Here is a 25,821-nt window from a genome sequence, read left to right on the forward strand (position 1 = left end):
TACCCAATCTTACAAGTAAGTAACTCATATGGTCAATAAAATGCTTTCTAAACTCATGATCATCTTTTTATTCCAATTTAAAGAGGGATTTATTCATATAGTGTAGCTAAATATTACTTAAGTTGTGAAAGTGTCTTTTGACGAGGGGATCGACATTTTTAGATGAAAATCACTGGTTACTCAATATTTCACATATTCAAATTGCTTTAAATACTCTTAATTCGAATATCGTTTTATATGAAAATCGACATTTGTTGATGAAGACTTCCGGTTACTAAGTACAAGAATCATTGGAGTAGAACACATCTTATTTTCTTTTTTCTTCTTTTTTTTCATTTTTTCTCTTTTTTTTCATTTTTTCTTCTTTTTTTTAACAGCAAAGATAATAATAATTTTCTCAAAAGAATAATCATGAGAAGAGTATTGCACTTATTAACCATATTTATCACTTAACTTATAAAATCCAATAAAGAGAATAAATTTCAATAAATATGCAAAAAAATAGGCATAATTTTCTCCACTTTACAAGATATATTTTCCTATAAGTACACAAATTATAATCACATAATAGTCATTTCCAAATTAAATGAGAAAAGAAGTTTCCAAATCACATATATTTATCTCAAATGTAGAAGAAATTTGAACTACTAATGGTATGAAACTTGTTACCCCTTTGGATAAAATTAAAAAAAATTGGAACTTTTTGGAGCAAATTCTCAAATTTGGACAAGATTTTGAAAAAATTTTGAATTTAAACACAAGTCCAATATTTGCAACCAACAAGTCAATCACATACAATGTATATAATTTCAATTCTTCCCCCCACACTTAACATGTACATTGTCCTCAATGTGTAAAAAGGAAAATCAAGATAAAGAAAAGTAATACTCCCCTATTGTTGCGATCGAAATGTCAAAGCATGAAGTTCACGAACCATTGTTACTTATCTCCAATGCTTCATGCATTCCATTTGATAACCATTAGTAATATTAACCTAAAGATAGAAAATGAGAAACAAATGAAAAACAACAAAATAACTCAACACATAATTTAAACATGACATCACACAAAATAAAATAGTCAAAACATTGGGTTGTCTCCCAATAAGCACTTTTGTTTATAGTCGTTGGCTCGACTTTTGCACCTCATTTCTCAAGGAGGTTTTGTTAATGAATAATCCACCAATTTTGGTCGTGGTAGATCATTAAAAGGTGGCTTAATAACAAAAGCCACATGTTCAAATGATATGAGAGGTGGAAGAAACTTACCTATCTCAAGTGAATCATAGATATTATCTTGAACATGCACCACTTCAGTACGCACCAAAGAAACATCTACATAGCTTTCTTGGGCTATAATACCTTTAGAACCTATACAATCAACACATTCCTCAAGAGGGGTGAAAAATGAGTCGTTAAGGTTTACCTCTTGAGGTTCAATGTTAGCTCCAAAGGTACTATCTTGTGAAATGGACATTTCCTCATTGAAACACAAATTGGATTCATCATTTTGATCAAACTATAATCCATTTTCACTTATAACATTCCCACCATTCATAATAGGGTCATTTTGCATATTATTAAAAGAAATAACTTCACACAATACATGTAATTGTTCTTGTATTCTACAAAAGTGAGAGGTTAATTCATCTAATCTTTCCTCAATCCTATCAAGACGATCGGAAGTCACATTAGCTAGCTTTTCTATGGCTAAATCAAATTGATTAGAAGAATTTTCTACAGCTAGCTCCCAAGATGCATTAGAATCATTAACTAATGGTTCACTTTCTAATTCCCAAGGTAGAGGTGCATTAGCTAACTTCTCTATTGCCAATTCCCAAGATGGTTTTGATTCATAGTGGACACATTCGGATTGGTAATCATATAAACAAAAAGAAACACTATTAGCACATTGATTATCCCAACCATAAGCACAAGAATTATCCCAATTAGGACCATATTGATCAAGATAAGGATTGCAATGCCCAAATTCATCATAATAATCCATATTTTGTGCTTGTCTACATGTAAGAATAGCATGATAACCTCCAAACAAGTCACAAATCATTTGATTAGAATTAAAAGCACTAACACTCCTCTTTTCCTCAATCTCATGCATCATGGTTTCCATTTGCACTTTTAACATTATAACATCAAATTTAACCTTTAAACACTTTAAACCATTTTCGAAAGACATACCTTCGGTAATTTCTTGTTTACCTCTATTGAAGGAGTTTTACACTTGGTAACCATCCATTGCTGATCTTCCATTTCTCATGCATTGTCTCCTCATATTTTTTACTCTCCTTGATCCCCTAAACATGTCTTTAAAATAACTGAAAAATAAGTTTAGTCAAGAAGAATAGATAACTCTAACATAAAACAATACAAAAATACAAAAACTCACAAAGACACTAAAAACAAAAATTGAGACAATAGACACAACAAACACAAGAAAAACAAGTAAAAATGTCTAAATTAATAAAGTTGCTTTTAGCACGACATTGACAAATCGTTCCCCGGCAACGGCGCCAAAAACTTGACGTGCGCGGGGTATATATATACAATTAACTCATTCACAATTAAGTTTTACATTTATAAATTTCTAAATACCCCATACGCGATTTATCGCAAGTATATGAATCGTGAGCGAGTATAGGGTATTAAGAGTCAATCCCACAGAGAAGATTGCAATTACCGGTGATTTTCGAACTCTTTTATTATCTAGACTATAAGCATAAAGTAAAAGTAATAAAATTAACACTAGAAAGCTTCTAGAGATATGGAATTCCTCACTACTCTTGCAAATGAGATTACCGATTAAGTGAATGCTATTATCTTGACTAGTTATGGCGTAATTTCCTAATATATGTGAAACCTACTCTCGTAGTGAATCAACTATACTTGTAATTAAACCATACCTACTCTCGTGGTTATGAAATTAACTACAAGTTCATTTCTTCTATGAAATTACATGAAACAAGTCACTTAAGCCACATAGGTGCACCTCTACTTTCGTGAGTGTACTCCCTAGACTTATCACTTCTTTGAACTAGTGTTAAATTCCAATTTTCATTGCAAACTTTGTGACGCCCCCACTTCTCCCTAAGGCGAACCAAAGGGTATCCGCGGGACGCCTGCCCAACTTTCACCAGAATTCAAACAATCACCATTCAAGCTTATAGCGATGCTAGAAGCCAACAACCAAATAATATAAATGCTATTAGTGCGGAAGCGTTCAAACTTAACGAAATATAACAATCATCCAATCCTTACATCGATTTTTCATAATTGATAGGGTGCATTTTAGTGGGTATTTTGGGCATTATTGCACAACTAATTGACTAAATACTTTCATTAATTGGGTGGATTCTACTGATATTTTGTTTTGATGCTAATTGCAGGAAAGGACGCTGAAAAGTACTTAAAATAAAAACTTAGAAGATTTGTCGCTGTGGGGTCCGCTTGAGAAGCTGAAGAAACCTAATTGTAATAGATTTTATTTTAATATATTTCTAGGGAGTCTGGCTGCAATTTTGGACAAGTAACAATTCCCGGCTATTGGGGATACTATTTATCTCTCGCGCGGCTTAGGTTAGAGGGAGAGTTCTTTTTCTCTTTGTTTTGGTTTTTTCCTGGGCTCTGGAAGGAGACTAGACAGCCGCAGCTTTGTAGAGGGAGCAGGAGACATTAGCACCTTTTGTTGACTTTGGGGATTCTATGAACTATTCATTGTTCTTTGACCAAATTGAGAAGTGAAAAACAATTACAATCTTCCAATCTCTCGTGTGTTTTCTTGCGTGAGAGAAGAGAGAAGTTAAAGAGAGCCGCAATCGTGGACTTTGGTCATTGCTTTTCATTCTGGCTTTGACCGAAGGAAATTGAAGCAATCGTAATCCATTGTCGTTCTTTTCTCTCTTCGGTTGACCGAAGTGAACGAAGGTCAAGTCTTCCGTTTGCCTAGATTAAAGAATTGACGGCTTCCTCCAGCTTTGCCGCATGGCCTGTACTCTAATTATGAGGAGCTAATTCTCCAATTCTAGTCAAGGGGATCACTGACGATTTGGTTCAGAAATTACTGTGAGATCGAATTTATTTTAACTATTTCCTCCATTTATTAATATTTATATATTTCCTGTTTCTAAGTGTTATAGCCTTATGTGTGATTGATTAGTGCGCAATAATTAATTGTTCATATAGGCTATTTTGCTATATAGGGGTGATTGAATCCGTAATTGTTCGTTACTTCTATTCCAGTAGCAACTGGCACAATTGGATTTGTGTCAGGGGAATATTTGATATGGCTTGAATGAACCCTCGTAGCGTGTTTGTTAGTCAGGATTGGGCCTTTCTAATTGCTAATGCAATCTAGAAATTAAATCCTACGGTCGTACCTAGGGTTGTTTTTGGGTTAGAGAAATAGCTAACGGTCGTACCTTAGCTATCGATAAATTAAGGAAGGGTTGGTTGTTTAGCGCGTGCGAGACAACTATAACCAATCTATTAATAAGTGTTGGAGTTATTTTTGCATCAATGATCAGTGCATGAACCATTTCTGAAGTATACCCTTGGCTAGAGTTTTCTCTCAGTTATTTCTTTTAATTAATTACTTTCTGCATTTAATTTGTTCAGTTGGCTTTTGATATCAGAACCCCCCCCATTAATCTTGATTTGAAAAGAAACAAATATCTCTCCAGTCCCTGAGGAGACGACCCTGCTTACCACTGTCTACTAGTTAGGGAGTTCAGTTAAACAATTAATTCAGGTATATCGGATTAAGCAAACTCTTCGGGAACAGGGTGAATCAAGTAACCCATTGCACACCTAGAGTCCCTGCTCCAGTACTCGAATTGATTACTAACTGTTTCAAGTGGTAGTTAGGATTTATTTATTATTATTGCACAGGTTCGGCACCTGTCAATAATACAGCCCAAAATATACAATATCCCAAAAGTCTAGACAAAAGAGTTGGAACCCTATTACAAGAGTACACAAAAGAGAAATTCCTCCGAATCTCACTCCAAGTACAAATCCTATTAAGGAAAACAAATCTACAAAATGAGCAAAACGCTCGTGAGGCCAAGAACAAACATGCAAACACATTGTTCAAGTAACAACCCCAATTTAACAAGTAAAGCATCAATATGGCAATAAATAACAATTCGAACGGAAAAGTAAGCAGAAACAATTCAAGGATATTGGAGCTCTCAGGAGCTAATTTCCACTTGCTTTGCCAATGTCATTCGTATACCTTCCCGCGATGACACTTCGTCAACCGAGTCGGTATTTCCATTCCGTAGATCACCACTTATTTCCCTCCGTCCACCGTGCACCTCCCAGGCCCGCAAGACATTTATAAGGCGATACTCCACGAGTATGCCAAACAAGACCTTTCATTAGGTCGAACTTCATTATCTCATGGCTCGCCAAGGTTCCTGACCAAACCCATGTCGGCTCGAGTCCAAGGTCGGCCTATGAGTTTGGGCGTCCCCCATTTTCATTTGAGAGTCGAGGAGATTCACTCCATCGACGTATGCAGCTATAGCATACCATTTTATTTCATTCAATCATTTCATTTCATTCAATTAAGTCATTCATAATTCATTTAGTACATTTGAATCATGAGTCATTTATTTCAAATAAGAACGAGTGCGGTAAAGTACACACTCGCCTCTATTTTCAAAATCTCCAAACAATCATAACAATTAAATTTGTATCAAGTATTCATACACTTGACACTCACCAATATAAATAATGAGAAAGAAATGTCCCTCGGATCTTTAGACGTTCACTGTGGGATCCTCTTGAAGGTTCTCGTGTGCGCCTGAGCAAATAATAATAAACTATCATTCACAAACCCCTACTATTAAAGAAGATCGTACTATAGTACAATCTTAAAAAGTCTCGTGAAACGAGTCTAAATTATCCTAAATCGAGACTCTCAAATGGTGTTTCAAAATATAAGAGAAATTTAGTTTTCATCTTGAAAATCAGGTATAAAACGTTCAAACAATATCGAATGAATAAGGAGTACTTGAAAAACTCCATTTTCTTGAAATTCGGAAAATTTTAGTTTTGATATGATATTTTGAAAAATCGTATCTCATATTTCACATGTCAAAAATTGGAAAATTTGGTACCGTTGGAAACTTCTTCCAAGGTACTAAAAGTGCCTAGAATACACTTTTCTAAGATTCCAAATGAAAAATATTAAAAAAATAAGCTCGAAGCCGCTGTTTTGGTTCATAAGGCAGATTTAAGTTGGTTTTTAGCCAATTTTGAAAATTTGGCAAAATTCACTCGATTGGAACTAGCTTTTGAAATTTGGAACTCTATTAGAGTCGCAATCCAAGTTTACAACGAAACAAGCGGAACGAGAAACGGAGTTTTGAGTACTAAGATATAGCAACTCAAAGTTACCAAAATTCCCTTGTGAAACATGGGTTTTCCAAATTCGAGTCATGAACTTTGGTAATTTATTTGAGCCATGAAACGGCCTCGAAATAACACCATAATTAGCAATATAATACTACCATATAAAGGTTGTGCCTCTACCAAATTTCATGGAGAAATAACTTCGGAAATGTAGTCAACCAAACAACCAAAGTTTCGAAAAATCCTAAGGTAAAACTGCCTTGAGTTTTTTTTTTTTTCCATTCCAAACATTTGGTCAAGGAAAATCCTTGAAATATGGTTCATTTGTGTAGGAAAAGCCTAAGGAACATTCATGGTACATTTGGTAAGTGTTTTAACTCCAAGAAACTCAATTGGCAAGTCCACACCAAATCTAGCATCAATTCTGCCCAAAATTTAGGGTTTCAAGAACAGGGTAGGTTTCGTATTTTGATCACAAATCACTCAATTCAACTCAGAATTGAGCATGGTTGATGGCGTTGGAATGTACATTCATAAAACTATAATTTCACAGAAGAAATCATTTTGAAACTCAGCACACAACTAGCTCAAATTCGAGTCTCATGTTGTAGCTTCTGAACTTCGTTCCAGGAAAACAGAGAAACAGGACAGTCATCTTTAAACGGTTGGTACGGGATACTCCTTCTTCTAAAATCTCCTTCTTAAGTTTCTCATCGTTTGACACCACTATCTGATTCCGAAACTTCAAAATACCATTCGATCCCAAGTTAAAATCCGACTTTTCTCCTTTTTCAACTTTGTTCGACCATTTTTGCACTTCAGTGTCCTTCCCTTGAGATTCCTTGATGTGTTCCAATAAAGTGGAATTCACTACTATATTTCCCAAAATTACTTTTCTTGGTTCCAGTCGAGAATTCCAATAACTAACTTTTTCCAACAATTGCAATTTCTTGATCATCAATCCAGCCATTTGCACTTGACGACTCAAAGTATCGGGCACTACATTGGCTTTTCCTGGATGGTACTTGATCGTGCAGTCATAGTCTTCTAGAAATTCCATCCATCTACGTTGCCTCAAATTCAGTTCTTTTTGAGAAAATAAGTACTTAAGGCTTTTGTGGTCTGTAAAAACCTCAAATGTCACTCCGTACAGATAATGTCTTCATTTATTCAAAGCAAAGACCACAACCGCTAACTCCATGTCATGAGTCGGGTAATTTCCTTCATGCGGTTTCAATTTTCTAAAGGCATATGCTATCATTTTGTCATTTTACATTAAAACACATCCCAGTCCTTCCCTAGATACATCTGTGTATACCACAAAACTATCCTTCCCATTGGGTAGAGCTAACACTGGGGTTTTGGTTAAACGTTTTTTCAAACTCACCTTATCACTAGGGGTGTTAATAAGAAAAGTCAAATACCCTTGAACTCCTTTGCTTAACAATTTTCTAACCCGAATCCCTGAGATAAGTGCAGACGAAGCCAATTTACCCTTTACATCCAACTTCAGGGTTGCCTCCCCTGGAATGCACAATTCTACAATCTTTGTTCGACAGTTTAACTGGGCATTATGACGGGCTAGCCAATCCATTCCTAAAATCACATCATATCCCTTAATTGCTAAACTTATCAGGTCGGCCCATAGTTTCCGCTCCCCAACACAGACTTCACATTCTCTATATACCAGGTTAGCAATTAAACTTTGATCCCCAGTAGGTGTTTTAACCTCCAAGTCATACGGTAACTTAATTGGCTTCAAATCTATACCACTCATGAAATTAGGGTTTACAAAAAAATGTGTTGCGCCGGATCAATTAAAACTCTAACTAAACGATGAAAGATCGGAATTGTACCTTCAACTACTTCAGTCGCTTCAGGGATTTGTTGATAATTCAGTGCATAAACCCTAGTCGGTACTTTCGGTCGACTTCCTCCGGCACTGGTCTGCTTAGAATTTGACTTTTCTGGTCTCTGAGGATTACCTCCTGTTTTTGGTAATTTCGGACAGTTGGCGACTTGATGTTTAGCATTATCACAAAATAAACATTTTTCCAATTTCCTCCAGCAGTCATTTTCAGAGTGGTTTGATTTACCACAGTATCCACAAGTAACTTGAGGAGTCACAGCCGAACCAGTAGAAGGCGCTCCTCTAGCCTGAGCCGGTCCACTGCGACCTCCTCTGGATAAAGCTCCCATAAAAGCTCCAGTGGTCCTTATTCCTCCCACTGCTCTTCCCATCTTGGAAGGTTGTGCACTTTTACTAGCCTGTCCAGACGCAGAGCTAGAAAAATTCCTCTTTCTATTGTGAAAGTCCCTCACTTGCAGTCTTGCACTTTCAACCCTTTGTGTCTTCTCTAAAGTCTCAGTAAAAGTAGAAATTTGGGTTGCGGCCAAGCCCTTCTGAATTTTCACATTAATCCCCTGTACAAACCGTCTAATTCTTTTCCGTTCATTGACTACTAACTCAGGAGCGTATTTAGAAAGTTTAGTAAATTTCTCTTCATACTCCGCTACACTAAGGGTCCCCTGTTTCAGCTTGATGAATTCATTCTCTCTCTTTTCTTGGATTAAGGGCGGAAGAAACTTTTCATTAAATTCCCTCGTGAAGTTCTTCCAAGTCCAAGGGGTTTGAGCTCTCTCCCATTTTCCTTTTATCATATCCCACCAAGCACGAGTTACTCCATCAAATTGGAAAACAACGAAATTCACTCGCCTATCTTCAGTGTAGTCTAGGGCGGCGAATATGTTGGTCATCCTCTCTAACCAATTTTTCACTATTTCAGGATCAGGTTCTCTAAGAAACTTAGGTGGGTTGAATTTTAAGAACCTCTCTAAGGCTCTATTCTCTCCTCTTTTCTGACCCCCAGGTTGGTTAAGCGGTCCAGAACCTTGTCTATCAACTAAGCGTTCTAGGATATCAGTCATTCTATTAATGGCAGTAGCCACTTGATTACCCTCAATATTTCTCTGGCCTTGGGTCGGTCCAGTTGCCGATCCCTGGTCATCCCTTTGAAGTTGGGCCTGTCTAGTTCCTCGCCCACAACCTCGACCACGGTTTCGACCACCTCTTAGTCCTTCTCTAACTTAGGCGTGCCTAGTGCAAGAAATAAATTAATTATGCGATGCAGAGTAGAAAGCAGGAGTCAATCAAGAAAACATTGAAAATAACAATAATTTACATTCATTAGCATATCAAGTTCATACAATTAGCAAGTCATGGGGTAGTTACAAAAATATAGCACACAGGTGCCACAAGAGTACTTTTAGTCACAGAAAACTAAAGTAAAAGCAAGTGCTTCAAAAGTAAGCCACACAGTCATGCAAAATACAATGGTCTCAGCACTTAGCATCACCCCTACTAATTCTAGCTGTACTAGTCAAAAGGGTCAAAAGAAAGGTCAATCAATTTAGACCTAGTCCACAGTAGGACTATCAGGAGGAATCTCTTCCTCAGGATCCTCCTCCTCCTCAGGGCTCTGGACTACCTCCATCGCCTCATCCACTAGCCTAGTAGCATCAGTCAAGATGTCGGAAGCCCGACTACGGACCTCCTCTCTCAACCTAGTAAGTCGAGCCCTAGTACTCTGGAGCTCCTCATGAACCATTGCAGATGTGGCCACCTCGCCTTCGAGTACCTCCTCTATCTCAGCAATTCTCTCACCTTGATCGCTAACCATCTGTCTAAACTTATCCACCTCAGCTTGTAAATCCCGATTAAGATCCACTAACTGACGATGTTCGTCGTCCAAAGCAAGCACGAGGTGGTTCGGGTAGGCAAAGGTCACCCTACACGAACATCGGAGATATCTGTCAGATGGGGAATAGCGTACTCGAGCTCCCCCATCTAGCGCTCGGTAGTAGATTGGCCTAGGAGGCACTACATGACCATTCGCATGGCCATTCCCATTAGCTGCCGGAGCTCCATTTCCGTTTTCCATCCCTGCAAAATTAATAGAACTTTTCGGGTTAGAAATTAAATCACTATCCAGTTCGGATGTCGTTTATGCATGCCTACTCCAATCATTAGTATGCCCCAAATACCCCTTAAGGTATAACTTAACTATCCGGTTTCAGGTCTTAAGAGTAGAGTATCTAATATGTCTCCCATATAGATCTCTAACCTAGTGCTCTGATTCCAACTGTGACACCCCCACTTCTCCCTAAGGCGAACCAAAGGGTATCCGCGAGACGCCTGCCCAACTCTCGCCAGAACTCAAGCAATCATCATTCAAGCTTATAACGATGCTAGAAGCCAACAACCAAATAATATAAATGCTATTAATGCGGAAGCGTTCAAATTTAACGAAATATAACAATCATCCAATCCTTACATCGATTTTCCATAATACAATCCAAAATATACACTATCCCAAAAGTCTAGACTAAAGAGTTGGAACCCTATTACAAGAGTACACAAAAGAGAAATTCCTCCGAATCTCACTCCAAGCACAAATCCTGTTAAGGAAAACAAATCTACAGGGTGAGCAAAATGCTCGTGAGGCCAAGAACACACATGCAAGCACATTGTTCAAATAACAACCCCAATTTAACAAGTAAAGCATCAATATGGCAATAAATAACAATTCGAGCGAAAAAGTAAGTAGAAACAATTCAAGGATATCGGAGTTCTCAGGAGCTAATTTTCACTTGCTTTGCCAATGTCATTCGTATACCTTTCCGCGATGACACTCCGTCAACTAGGTCGGTATTTTCATTTCGTAGATCACCACTTACTTCCCTCCGTCCACCGTACACCTCGCAGGCCCGCAAGACATTTATAAGGCGATACTCCACGAGTATGCTAAGCAAGACCTCTCATTAGGTCGAACTTCATTATCTCATGGCTCGCCAAGGTTCCCGACCAAGTTCATGCGGGCTCGAGTCCAAGGTCGGCCTATGAGTTTGGGCGTCCCCCATTTTCATTTGAGAGTCGAGGAGATTCACTCCATCGACGTATGCAGCCATAGCATACCATTTTATTTCATTCAATCATTTCATTTCATTCAATTAAGTCATTCATAATTCATTTAGTACATTTGAATCATGAGTCATTTATTTCAAATAAGAACGAGTGCGGTAAAGTACACACTCGCCTCTATTTTCAAAATCTCCAAACAATCATAACAATTAAATTTGTATCAAGTATTCATACACTTGACACTCACCAATATAAATAATGAGAAAGAAATGTCCCTCGGATCTTTAGACGTTCACTGTGGGATCCTCTTGAAGGTTCTCGTGTGCGCCTGAGCAAATAATAATAAACTATCATTCACAAACCCCTACTATTAAAGAAGATCGTACTATAGTACAATCTTAGAAAGTCTCGTAAAACGAGCCTAAATTATCCTAAATCAAGGCTCTCAAGTGGTGTTTCAAAATGCAAGAGAAATTTAGTTTTCATCTTGGAAATCAGGTATAAAACGTTCAAGCAATATCGAAGGAATAAGGAGTACTTGAAAAACTCCATTTCCTTGAAATTCGAAAAATTTCAGTTTTGATACGATATTTTGAAAAATCGTATCTTACATTCCACATATCAAAAATTGGAAAACTAGGTACCGTTGGAAACTTCTTTCAAGGTACTAAAAGTTCCTAGAATACACTTTTCTAAGATTCCAAATGAAAAACATTCAAAAATAAGCTTGAAGTTGCTGTTTTGGTTCATAAGACAGATTTAAGTTGGTTTTTGGCCAACTTTGAAAATTCGACAAAATTCACTCGATTGGAACTAGCTTTTGAAATTTGAAATTTTTTAGAGTCGCAATCCAAGTTTACAATAAAACAAGTGGAACGAGAAACGGAGTTTTGAGTACTAAGATATAGCAACTCAAAGTTACCAAAATTTCCTTGTGAAACATGGGTTTTCCAAACTCGAGTCATGAACTTTGGTAATTTATTTGAACCATGAAACGGCCTCGGAATAACACCATAATTAACAATATAATACTACCATATAAGGGTTGTCCCTCTACCAAATTTCATGGAGAAATAATTTCGGAAAGGTAGTCAACCAAACAACCAAAGTTTCAAAAAATCCTAAGGCAAAACTGCCTTGAGTTTTTTTTTTTTGTTTTCCATTCCAAACATTTGATCAAGGAAAATCCTTCAAACATGGTTCATTTGTATAGGAAAAGCCTAAGGAACATTCATGATACATTTGGTAAGTGTTTTAACTCCAAGAAACTCAATTGGCAAGTCCACACCAAGTCTAGTATCAATTCTGCCCAAAATTTAGGGTTTTCAAGAACAGAGCAGGTTTCGTATTTTGATCACAAATCACTCAATTCAACTCAGAATTGAGCATGGTTGGTGGCATTGGAACATAAATGCATAAAACTATAATTTCACAGAAGAAATCATTTTGAAACTCAGCACACAACTAGCTCAAATTCGAGCCTCAAGTTGTAACTTCTGAACTTCGTTCCAGGAAAACAGAGAAACAGGACAGTCATCTTTAAACGATTGGTACGGGATACTCGGGTGGAATTAGGGGGTGAATTTTATACCGTTGGAAAGCTGGGAATGTCTATTTTCAAATGCCACTAACGGTACTTGTTTTCAACGTTGGAGCACAGAGTTATGGACGAAACAAAAAGGCTGTCTGAGCATTACGGGAAAATTTTTCCAGGTTTGCTAACTTTGTGAGGTTAATCCATTTGACCAACCAAACCTCAATATTTTTTCGATGAAACTTTATACATCATCTATACAATATATAAACATCATATACAAGCCATTAAAACCTCAAAATTCCGCAAAAAGAGGCACGATCATAACAGGGGCAGAATTGGAAACTTTACATCCATGCACTCCTTGAAGTTTATACTAGCTATGCACCATTAATCTACCAATTTGAGCACTAAATCAACATTAAATCCATCATCAAACATGATATCAGCCATCAACCCAAGAGTGGGAGTTCATAGAACCCACATTCAAAATTTTTCAACAATAACAAGCCACCTACATGAATATTTAAGCTCATAAGTGTAAATCAACTTCCATAAACCAAGATTTCAAGGGTTGATCGTCACTTACGTTTGTTGATGAGCTAAGCAGAAATTTCGGTCCTTCCCTTGGCCAAGAAAACCATGGTTTGCAGCTCTCCTTTGTAGTTTAATGTGATCTCCAAGTATTAAGATAAGTGTAGTTCAATTTTGGTTGAATTTGGTGAAGGTTTGTGCAAGATTTGGAGATGAAAATTTGAGAAACTTTCAGTTGTTTTTGCAGCTGATGGTTCGGCCAAAGTGAGAGGGAAAGAGAGAGAGTGTAGTGCTGAAATAAAGCTTCTAAAGTAAGCTTAAATGTGTGGCCACAATTCACCCGAAAGTCAACTCTCTCTCGCGCGTGTACGGGCGCATTTTGAGCTCGATTTCTCTCGAGTTTATTTCACTAGTGCACTAAACCTCCAATACACTTATTTTCATATGAATATTATTCACTCTTAATTGTTCCAAAATAATGGTGTAAAGTCCCTCAATTAATCGTGCGCGTGAAAACGCGTATTTCCAATTCAAGCGCGATAAAGCGAAACCTCCAAGAATTTCTTATAATGATATTACTAATAACTATCATTTGAGTACTTAAACATAAAATTACCTATTTTAGAACCATTATACAAGTCTCCAATTTTTCAAACTTATTGTGCTCTCAAACGGTTAAAATTTCCAAACGCGTTTTCACTTTTTCACTAAACGAGCCTCCAAAAAATTAATTTTTGAAACAAGTCACTTTAAAAATAAAATGAAACTATAATTTCATGTAATTAGGTCTAATAGGGATAGAAAATAATATTCGTGACAAATATCCAAATAAATAAATAATTAAGCCAAAAATAGGGGTTTAAAAATAATAATTTTACGAGTCCTCACAAACTTAACACCTTAAGATTATCATAATTAATGGCCAGTTAATCATGATTAGATAATCAAAAGTGATAAATAATTTACTCAAAATAGTATCACCAAGTAGCCAAGTAAACATCACAAACAAAATATAGCAAGTTCAACCATAACTCTAGGTATAAACTTTAACTAAACATAATAAAAACACAAGCCAACTTGTATTATAATTAAACATGAAATCCAATACAAGAGAGAAAGTAGTAGAAGAGATATCACCCTTGTCACATGAGATCAACCTCTTCATCTTTGCTCCTCAATCTTCATCCAAATCTAATTACAAATACAAGATGAATAAATTACACTAACTACTCTATGCTAATGAACTAAGAAAAACTAGTGAAGACTACATTTTTGTGGAGTTTCTCTAGCCTTCCAAAGTTATTTTGGATCTTGCAAGTCCATGGCTATATATAGATGAATGCAGTCAGGAAATGAGGCTTGAAACATCCCTTTTACAACTGCTAATTGGTTGTCATACGTTCATCCATAGCTGTGAATTATTGAAGGAGAAAACAGGTTGTACCAATGGAGAGCAGCTATTTCTGACCAGAATCTGGTTACTTCAACTACTATTTTCGCTATGATGGCGGCTGAATTGGCTCTTGTTCAAAACATAGAAGTTGTAGTCCATTGAAATAGCTGTCCAATGCTTCAAGAATCATCCAATTTGGAGTTCTGAGGACCAAGATATGATAAAAATACCACTAACTGGTTAATTCCACGTTTTCAGCTCTCAGCAGCAGACTTTTACTTCTGTATTTCAACATTTTGACCAGGAAAACAGTCGAATTGGACTTTTATGTCTTCATACCAAATGTAGATCTGTTTCTTAGCTTCAAAAATGGTTCAAGAATCATCTCAATCCAATGTATGTAACTCAAGATATAGCCAAAAAACAAAAACGTGTCAAAACTGAACATCTTGCTTCCTTTTGACTTTAATTGCATTTCTTCTTTCACACTTCATATTCTATTTTTATCACTTTAATCCATCATCAATCATCAAATTATATTCTCAATACACTCCATTTGATGATTGAATCAATAAACCAATAAAATATAAAATTTTTATCATAAAAATCCATAAAAATGCAATTTTCACACTTTAAACCACAAAATGCATATTTTCACTAGAATCTTAGTTAATTATTTATAAAATTAAATAAAACACACCAAAACTAACCAATAAAGTACACTAAAAATACGTAAAATATACTCTTATCACATGTGAGCATAGGATTCCTTCCTGCTCAAAAAGATTACAACTACAAGTAATGTCTTTAGTTATTGGATTCAATGTCACTCTTCTCTCCCTTCCTCCATCATACTTATTGACACTATATTCCACATGCATTGTAATATGCTTTTGATCCAAGATCACCATTGTAGTGGATTCATCATATTCATTTTGGAATGCAACAAACATGCATGGAGAGTATATAGAAGCTGCCTGGATCAGTACGGGAGTCTGTTGCTATCCCAACATTGGCAGCTTCTGTCGACTGTGATACTCAGCTCTTAGTTCACTATATCTTTTTTCATCAACAACTTGGTTAAAATGTTTGAAGAATTGAACCAAATCATGATTAAGTTTCAGATTTTTTTTATGGAAGCATTTAGACTCTCACTTAGTTGGGTGTTACGCATACCTGCAGTCCAAGCGCCTTTCATGAAGCATTTTGCCCATTTCTTTCGATATGCATAAATGCCACGCAACCATTCATTTGTTTCGAGCTTGTGTTCTTTTAACATTACATCCCAGGCCATGATAAACTCATTTTCATCTTCTATCTCATACATACATTCAGCAAATCTATATGGGAGATTACTACCATCCTTGTAATAGTTCCTAATGTGTTTCAAGAAATTGACTACAATATGAAAAGTGCACAGACCATGGAATGTTGAAGGCATAACAGCTGAAATTGCAGCGGTCATGGTTGCATCCTGATCTATGAAGATGATTTTTGGGTACTTTCCACAAACTGCCTCTACAAATGTACCGAACACCCACTTGAATGATTCAATGGTCTCATCATACAATAGAGTTGCTCCAAAAATAACCAATTGTCTAAATTGATTGAATTCCACAAATACGCCCAATGGTCTGTACTGCTTGTTAGTTTTATATGTGGTGTCAAATGTAACCACATCCCCAAAATAGATATAATCCATCAGCATTGATGCATCAGCCCAAAATATATTTGTAATTTGTTCTTCACAATCAAGCTGCTCTGCGTGGAAGAATGACGGATTTTTCATTTTTTATTTTTCAAAGTATCGTAGCATTGCACCAGTTTCACCATACTTTAATCCCCTCTCTCTTTTTGTTCATAGATAGCGTTTTAAGTCATCACGAGTGTAGCCAATATTGTCTAATCTACCTGTCTCTTTTCCCATGAGTTCATGGGTTTGTTTCAAGGATATTCCTGCATCATTTGCAATCTCAGCTTGGGCTCCGTGAGAAATACTTACCTTTCTTTGCGAACGCATCATATGAGCACATTCTGAAATGTGTAATGTGTGATTATGCTCGATTACCAGATCTCGAACCTGATACTTCATTGTTTCTTTGTTCAAAATTATCCCCATTTTAGCTTCACATCCGGTTTTTGTTTCAGCCCGAGTTCTCTTTGGTTTTACATCTCCTTCTTACCGTCGTTTGAAACCTTCTTTGCAATATGCGTACCTTCTCGATGTAACTACACCATCTTTATCCTTGTTCAAGTAGTCTCTCCGAACACTGAATTCAAGAACTAATCCGTACCTATTATAGAAGTTGTATACCTCATCTTCTGACTGAAACTCCATGCTGATCTTAGGACACAATGCTTCCTCCATGGTGCTGTATTCGACAAAAGTATTTTTTGCTATTATTTTTCAGGACAAACTATTATATTTATTTTTTATTTCCTTATTCACATCATAAGCACTTAATTATTTGTATTCACATATGTACATACTTTATAACAAGGTGTACACACTTTACAACATTTTGTAAAATAATTTTTATGGATATGTATATTCTCTGTAATAGGTAATTACATAACTCTAATAATTTGCAAAGCATATTTCACTATATAATATATACATTTCAAACAAATATTATAACCAATTTGTGTATAATATTAGTATTTACGTACTTTACAATTATATGTACACACTTTGTAACAATGTGTACACCCTTTATATTAACTTGTAACATAACAAATGCATGTATGTAAAATACACTTTTACGTAGCGTAAGGTTCGACAGAGTTCTCAAAATCTATACATTGTCTTTTGTACCGTTTGTGTAGTTATTTAAGTTGGCTACATTGTTAAATTGTTTTTACGCTTATGTTATTTTATTTGTACACATCCTCATTCATTTTTTGAAACTCTATACGGGATCTTTATTGTACAAGTTAACCATTCTCTGTAAAAGGATAATGACATACTTCTTATAATTTTCAAATCATGCTTCACTAGATAACACATTTATTACAATCAAATTACATATAATATTAGCATTTACCTTGGACAGAGTTCATCATGCAGTGGATTTCAGATGGGCCGCTCACAAGTCTCGGCTATGCATTTGTTACTCGATGAATATCTATATCAGGCATCCACAAGTTAAATCGGCGTGTATTATTGCTGCAACGGATCTTCACAATTATCTTGTGCACACCTTAGACAAGATGTCCGTTTTGATAGGGTTTATTTAAGAGTTGGAAGAGAAGAAAACAAAGATTTATGTTTATGTTATGCGAAATAGTTTGTTGAGAGGAGAAGAACAGAAGGAGCTGCAGCGTCAATGTATTGTGTTCAGAGAAAATCCACTACTGTCATTTTCTTCCCACCTCTTTTAAGTTGAAAGAGTTTTAAAGCTCGCCGATCGTACCAAAAGTTGATTTCAAATTTTGATTTTGAATTTTTCATACCCTTAACGGCCAGACCAAACGGAGTTAAAAGTCAAGTTTCTATTAAAGCTACAATCCTCTACACTCATCTCCATTTTGTTCCCCATATTTTTGGCCGTTGATATCTAATCTTTGCCATGATACCAACTGATACGTTCCTCGATCAACACGTTTCGAGACACGTAGCACGTTTGCCCAAGGATCTAGCGAGGACGTCCAACGCTTGGAATTGCGGAATCTAGAACCAAACGGACGACACGATTTGATTCAAGACGGTAGACGACACTCCGATGAAGGTGAATACTCCAGGGGAATAGGTCGGTAGAACAATCTAGGACAGGACGCAAGACTGCTCAAAACCCTTGCCAAAGCAAGTAAAGGGGTCGAATCTCTCTCTCAAGAAGAATCGAAAATATGCAAAACTTTATTGATAAACCGTCTAGGCCCCTGGTCCATATTTGCCGACCCTTCATCTTCTTTCATCTTCTCTAGAGGCCCTAACAATAAAGGAGCTCTCTCTGATCTGCTTAGGCAATAAATCTTATTGTTTTACTCTAGCTTCACAAGATTATTTAGAATTGCTTCTTCTCTCACCTTCAATTTACATAATTGTTGTGAAATTCCAGCTGAATATTCTTCACTCCAAGAAGCCGTGAAGAGGTACTTGATGTGTAGTTTTGCTGTTGGATATTTTTACTCTTTTGTTTTTTGTGTTTATGTAATGTTAAAGATTGAATTTTTTCATTTGAATGATTGGTGGCTGGTGAATTTATGGGCTAAATTGAAATGGGATTTTAGTTAAAAGTTAGAAAAGTGAAAGGGATGTTAAAGTTTTGATCTTTGGTTTGCATCGATGAGTATTATGTACTTTACAGGGTGTTTTTGCTGTAATGAACCCCTGTTTAAGTTTTTTCCCCCATAAATCTCATAGTTTTTCTATTGAGAAAATCATATTTTTTTGTTTTATATGCTTTTGTTATTCTGTTCTTCATGGAAACTATGAAATAAAAGTTGTAATTTGGATAATAAGTTGGCTGTGTGTTTATGTATTTGATGGATTGGATACCTGGATTGGTTTTTCTTTGAGATTACCTTTTTTTTTGGTGGATTTATTTTATATGCAAGGTAAGGATTATGATACTCATGGATTGCTATTTGTTTCTGGAATTTCAGGAGTGCTCAGTTTCATGATTTAACTTGCAAACTGAATGTTGTTATCATATCCTTGTTTAGCTGGAGCAAGATAACTCAAGTTTTATTGCTGTTTTTTTATGATAAGTTTTAATTTAAAATCTTTCCTAGCTTGGCCTAGATGCTGCTGCTACTTTTCTATTTATTTTTATTTTTATCATATTTTTTTACTTCAGAACTTCTCTTGCTTCTTCTATATGTAGAGGACTTCTACTGTTGTCTTGTGATTTTATTCGTTCTTAATTGTTGACATTTTGATTAATCTTGTAAAAGACTCTGTTTGATGGTGCTTAACTATGGAAATTATTGGTGCAGAGATAAGGGTTGTAGCTGGCAATCTTTAATTTCATCTGGAGAAATTTATCACAAAATAATATCTTGCTTTGGATGTCTTGGTGCTTAAGCTGAGTGAGTGCTATAAGTTAACTGAACAAAAGGTCTGGAGTATCCCTTGTTTCGTCTGCAGAGAATGCTGAATTACTGTCTTTTGATACTTGATTGGTAGTTCTTGTAATGGGGCTTATGGCTGTTCTTCTTCATGACATCTTCTAAGTGTAGAAGATACTGTCTAGATACTTATATGGCTGCTTCATGCGAGAGGTGGATAGATGGACTTTAGTTCTCCTCATTGTTTTGGCCTCCACCACAAGATGCAGAGCAAAGGAAGGTGTGATTTGTTGTATTAAAGACACGTACTTTTCTTTATTACCTTTTACATGCATATGCATGACAACTTTTTTTTTCCTTCTATGTTCTCAATAAAAAATGTGTCTTTGGTTCTCTTTGGCTGAAGTCTAGCTGCTGAATAGAAGTTAAATGATATGTTTCTGATATTTCTGATTTATGTGTTGAACTTGTCAATTGCATTACTCTATTGTGTTTCTTCTCCTACAATCTATCACTGTTTCCATTGTAATTGATATCTGTATCCATGATCTCATGAATTAACTCCAAAACCACATGGAATTGGCAATCATAGAATAAGATGTTTCTAAATTACATATGATAGAGTAATTTTTTTTGAATAAATTCGATGAGCATTAGCCTTCTGAAGAGTTTCCTACACAAAAAACAAGTCTTATTCTGCATTTTGTAGCTTTTGAAGGTGCATGTTGTCTAACTCATGGAAGCTTGAAAAAATTCCTCCTTTCTAGAGCCCAAACAAGCAAGCCATCTTTTTATAGCCTATTTAGATTTAATATATTCCTCAATTGATACTAATAATGAGATTTTGATGAAGGAAAAATCCTTGTTTATCTGTTACCTGCAACTGGGGAAAAGCAATTTGATCAAATTTGAGGATCATGTTAAAGGTTCCAGAGTAAAATAAATAAGATCAAATATAGTAAAATCCTAATCATTTGTAAAAGAAACTTTGCAAGTCTTTGAAAACTTGTTGACTGCTCAAGTTGGCATTCCAAATGAACAGCTTCTGCAAGTCATTTCTGTCTTGTTCCTAAAAACTTTGTAAGTGTACAGTTCTTTGATTCTTGCAAAGATGCAGCCTACTTTTTAGACTTTGATAGCTTGATAGGAATAAATTTATCAATCTCATAATTCAGTAGTAGCTTATAGCTATTAGCTGCGGGTGCTTGATAGCATCTGACTGACAACACTTATTTGTGCATGTTTTCCTGTGAGAATGGTTGTTTTATATTGATTTTCTTTTTAAAAATTTCATTTTGGATATTTTTGTATGACATCTACATTGTTTACTCAGTCACTGACGAGATTTATATTAGAAGCGTACAGATTGATATCGTTCTAGAATCCACATGTGATTAGTTTTTTCACCCATATATCTTAGCAAAATAATTAAGATTGGACTATATTCTTGCAATTTATTTTTCTTCGCGCTTCTTATTGTTTCTTAGTTTCTGTCTAAAAGTATGCGTCTGATTTCCCTGTGACTTACAATTGTTTCCATATGTTCCTAAGCTTTACCCTAATACCATGCATCTCTGATATGATCACCTTAATGACTTCATAGCTATGTTTCTAAGTAAAAATGGTTGACAAAAAATGATGTTTGACTTTTTCCCTTTCTAAAGTTTTGTTCTGAATTCTTCTATTGTTGAGAAACATTAGTGCCTGACGAAGTTATGCACTCTATTCTGAGATAGCAGCATTAACTCATTACTCTGTGGCAAATGTCTTATACATTTGCACCTGTAATTAGATGTTCTAATGCATGTTTACATGCTATGCAAACACAAATCTTCATCATTGTGTTTCACTCTGAAATGCAAGCTAATATGTGATGTCTGCTTGTAGAGAGGTGCCGCATGTTTATTTGAAGAGTATAGTACGCAAACACAATGTTGAAGCTCCCTCTTTAGGTAAAAATCTTAAAGTTCATTCGTATATGTGAAATTGACAACATTTTTTCTATCAATTTGAGATTAATTGTTGATATTGTCCAATTCTATGACATCAGCCGATGCATTTAATAACGTAGGTAGCTTATGTAACGAATGCAATTCAAAACTGTTCATTCCTTGTGTGTATCTCAACTTCGCAAGTCTGAAATAATTTTTAGCCGCTTTTTTTTAAGTATTAAAATAATATCTCTGTCACCATCCAGGGTGCCAAATGACCATGATAAGAAGGATATGAGCACATTAAGCAAAACTCACAGATCGAAGCAAATCAAAGCAAGGAAAATCGGCTTAATTATCTTTGTTTCATCAAAAGAAAGTCGATGATGCTAGCGAAAGGGCGATGGAAGTAATTGAAGTTCTTCACATGAATGGAGAGAATGGAGATAAAAGTTATGTAAACAACTCATTGTTTCAGGTTGTCTACTTATCCTAAATAAATTCTGCTCTCTTTTTACATCTAACTCAATTTTCTTCTTCTCTATATATTTAATATAATCATTGAACAATATATTTTGTTCTTGGGATTACTTCCTAACTTCAAAATTTGCACCAAGCTTTAATCTTGATACAATCTTTGCATGCAGATTTTTTTTCCTTTTTTTTGTGGCTTATAAGGAAAAAGACAACAATTTGATTAGTATTTATTTATCTTCAATTTGGACCATGCAGTAAAAGGTGATACTAATGACCAGGCCAATAATAGAGGCGGCCATTACTGATCTCTACTGCAGCCTCATCCCCAAAAGCATCAGCATTGCGAACTTGGGATGTTCATCTGGACCTGACATTTTTCTGGCATTTTCTAAGCTCATCAAAACTGTCGACAAGAAACGCAAAATTTTAGGCCATAAATCTCCAGAATATCAAATATACTTGAATGATCTTCCTAGCAATGATTTCAACACCATTTTCAAGTCTGTGCCACGGTTTCAAGAAATTGAAGATGCAGATGGAATCAGGGTTTGGACCATGTTTTTTTGCAGGAGTTCCTGGTTGATTCTACCAAAGGCTTTTCCCGACCAAAAAATCTTCATTTTGTTCACTCATCTTATAGTCTTCAATGGCTGTCCCAAGCATGTTTTCTCCTTCGTTTTTTTTTCTTTTGGTTGGTTTCAAGTTTTGAATTTTTCTTTTAAATCGAACTTAAGTAATGTTGGTTTTACTTCTTAGGTTCCTGAATTGGAAGAAATTAATAAAGGAAACATTTACATGGCAAGTTCAAGCCCTTCAAGCATGATAAGGGCATATGTCAAGCAATTTGAGAAGGATTTCTCGACATTTCTGAGCTGCCGAGCAGAGGGATTGGTAACCCATGGCTGCATGGTTTTGACGATTTTGGGGAGAAAAAGTAAAGATCCTTGTAGCAAAGATGGCTGCTACATGTGGGAGCTTTTAGCTTTGGCCCTTAATGATCTCATTTCTGAGGTATTTGCCTTCTATTTTGAATAATCTTATTCTTAGAAAATTGTGTAATTTGCTTCCATTGTACACTACAGTTCAGCATATAACATATTCTCAAACCTTCACGCTATTAAACAAAATAGGAATTAGCGTTAATTGAGTTTTATCTAAAGAAGTCTATCATCTTGTAATCTCTGAGCTAGACGTCAGAGTTGTCAAAACTAGAACTAGAACAGTGTGCTTTTGACTTCTGAAGTTATAAACTAAAACCAGTAGGAGTTCAATAGTACTCTTAAATTCTTGATTATGTCTTCTTCAAAATTTTGTTTCTGACACAACATATGCAAGTGTACTTTGAAGCTTCCTATTAATTAACACTAAAGATTTTGAAACTATCCTATGGCATGTCATCTAAGAGAAGTTGTTTTCGATATGATTCATAGCATTCAAAAGATGTGAATTCCAATTTGGTCTGGCTTATTGGAGTCTCAAGCTTCCCCTAACTTGAACTTTTATTTCTTTCCCTTTTTTCTATTGCTTCTTTATAGGGGATTTTTTTCATAAAGTTATTTTATTAAGTAACCTAGTTAATACAGCATCAAAAATTTCATTGGCAAGGCACTTATCAAGTTATAAGTAAAAATACAATTATTTATTAAATAACCAAGTTAATATTTTATTATTCAGTTATTTCATCAGCATTTCTTTCCAAACAAATAAATAACTGCACTTGTATGATTCCTCTTCATATGTTGCTGTCCTTTTTAACTTTGCATTACTGTTCATGCATCCGATGCATGTTCTTCCATTTGTATGTCCATCCTACAGTATCCATGCACTTAACTATTTTTTCAAAATCTTAAAATTGACAGGAATAAGTGCAGGTAAAAAACTGCACTTTAATATTGAACAGGTCTAAAGTGGAAAAAATTGCATGGGCGAGAATCATAAAAGAGTGGCTAAGGAAGAATTATGCAGCTTGTGTAAATTATATCAAGGACTGCAGAGAACTTAGCTGAATAGTGAGATATGTTCCTATGCAGTGACTTCTATATTACCAGCACTTGCACTTTATGCCTTTAAATCTTGGTTCACAACAATGAAAATTTAAAGCAATGATCAATTACATTATTGTTATCCTCTAGACCATTATATCGAGCTACTTACATAACGTACTTTGCCAATCCATTAATCTCTTATTGAGAGTTTAGCATTTAAAAACTGAAATCAGTTTTGCTCTACTCATCAGAGAGAAAAGTGGAAAGCAACTTTTTCCCACATTTGTGGTTTTAGAGTTTGTTGCCTTGCCTGCATTAGATAATTTTATTTGATGCTGAAACTATATCAGTATTTCCTTTTGAATTTAATCTATCACATCTTGCAAAAAAGAATGCACAGTATCAAGAACAATAAAGACACCTATTCATGACTATTTCAGTTGCATGTCTTCTGAATTTGTAGCCCAGCTCTTCATTGGCTGTGAGCGGATTAATGAGATGGCACTCACTTGTGTGTCCAGTTTGAATCTGCTGCTATTAAATGAAAGACATAAAACGAGCGAGTTTCAATTTAGAAGTATACGATATGGGCAGGAGCATAACTGGTTCCATGTAGTTTCTAAGGTCATTTGAAAATAGCAAGTTGCACTACAGATTTGTGAGCCTGTTATTATACAAAATGGCTCAGTAATCTAGAATTATATCGTTACAAAGAATGATTTGCTTGTTGAAGGTACTCACAAAACATCTAGCTTCTTGTTGAAGATTAGAACAACTCTGACATTAAGTTCCAGTTTGTTTTCTTTTCCCATTTTTGTAATGGGTTAAGTTTCTTAAGTTACCAAATTTAGAACATTCTCATGTTCTTTATAATGCTTGCTATCTGTCTAAAGTATTTTTTCATGTACTTTGCATCATTCACTGAAATCATGATATAGAACTTGACCTTTGACTTGATATTGTTTTCTATTCTTGCTAAGCCTATCTGCTGCTGTTTGTTTTGTGTAGGCTCTGTTCAGAGTTTGAAGACTACTGGACCTTTAATCTTTAAAAGTCTTGTTCTCTATTTTCTTGGAAGAGTTGGCTGCAAGAAGCATTTGACAAGGTATATAGCTCTGTGAAAACTTTAGAACCTACTTTTCAAGGAGCTGGTCAGACAATGTATCCTCATTGAAAGACTGCATTGGATAATTATGCTGATGTTTCAATATCTATTATTCCATTTATTTCATGAAATATGGAACGAGTCACGTGTTGCATCACATTGCGAAAATTGCTACTATACTAACATGAAAAACCTTTCCAAATAATCTTCAACCCAAACAGGCTCTTCAATTTTCAATCAAGGAATAGCTTAAACTTTTTATCCTGTTTTAAATTTCGATCCAGTGAACAGATAAAAACTAACATCAATCTTGTATTGTCCATTTACACTTTCAAACATCACTTGGCAAGGTAGAAGCATATTTATACGATATACATTTTTGGCATGGAAAGGATACCAGCCAGGTATGCTCCACCTCTTTTTAATTGTGTAAAAACCATATTTGGGGTTAAATTTAACTTTCATTCTGAAACTTTGGTATAGGATGAGGCTAAAACAGCAACTGTCAAAACTGCTAAATTTAGCCTCTCCAGCACCGGCTCTGTGACCCTTCCATT

At 35.5% G+C, this 25,821-nt stretch overlaps 1 protein-coding gene and 1 pseudogene across 1 annotated transcript; one reads left to right on the forward strand and one right to left on the reverse strand.

The window, feature by feature from the left end:
- Positions 1-16,614: 16,614 nt before the first annotated feature.
- LOC140009940 (uncharacterized) lies at positions 16,615-17,124 on the reverse strand. Its single transcript, XM_072056286.1, has 2 exons — positions 16,953-17,124; positions 16,615-16,790 (listed from the first exon to the last, which is right to left on the reverse strand). Exons 1-2 carry the CDS (start codon positions 17,122-17,124, stop codon positions 16,615-16,617), a joined length of 348 nt encoding a protein of 115 aa, XP_071912387.1.
- A 1,490-nt stretch (positions 17,125-18,614) lies between these two features.
- Positions 18,615-25,421, forward strand: LOC113694752 (S-adenosyl-L-methionine:benzoic acid/salicylic acid carboxyl methyltransferase 3-like; annotated as a pseudogene).
- Positions 25,422-25,821: the final 400 nt, after the last annotated feature.

Source organism: Coffea arabica, chromosome 6e, assembly GCF_036785885.1.
Source record: "Coffea arabica cultivar ET-39 chromosome 6e, Coffea Arabica ET-39 HiFi, whole genome shotgun sequence".
In the NCBI taxonomy this organism is placed as follows: Eukaryota; Viridiplantae; Streptophyta; class Magnoliopsida; order Gentianales; family Rubiaceae; genus Coffea; species Coffea arabica.

What these genes read in the sequence shown, in the direction of transcription:
- LOC140009940 (XM_072056286.1), bottom strand. Translation starts at nt 17,124, where the DNA reads ATGGAGGAAGCATTGTGTCCTAAGATCAGCATGGAGTTTCAGTCAGAA. An exon ending in GTACGCATATTGCAAAGAAG is followed by an intron (nt 16,791 to 16,952) that starts GTTTCAAACGAC and finishes TACACATTTCAG; the next exon opens with AATGTGCTCATATGATGCGT.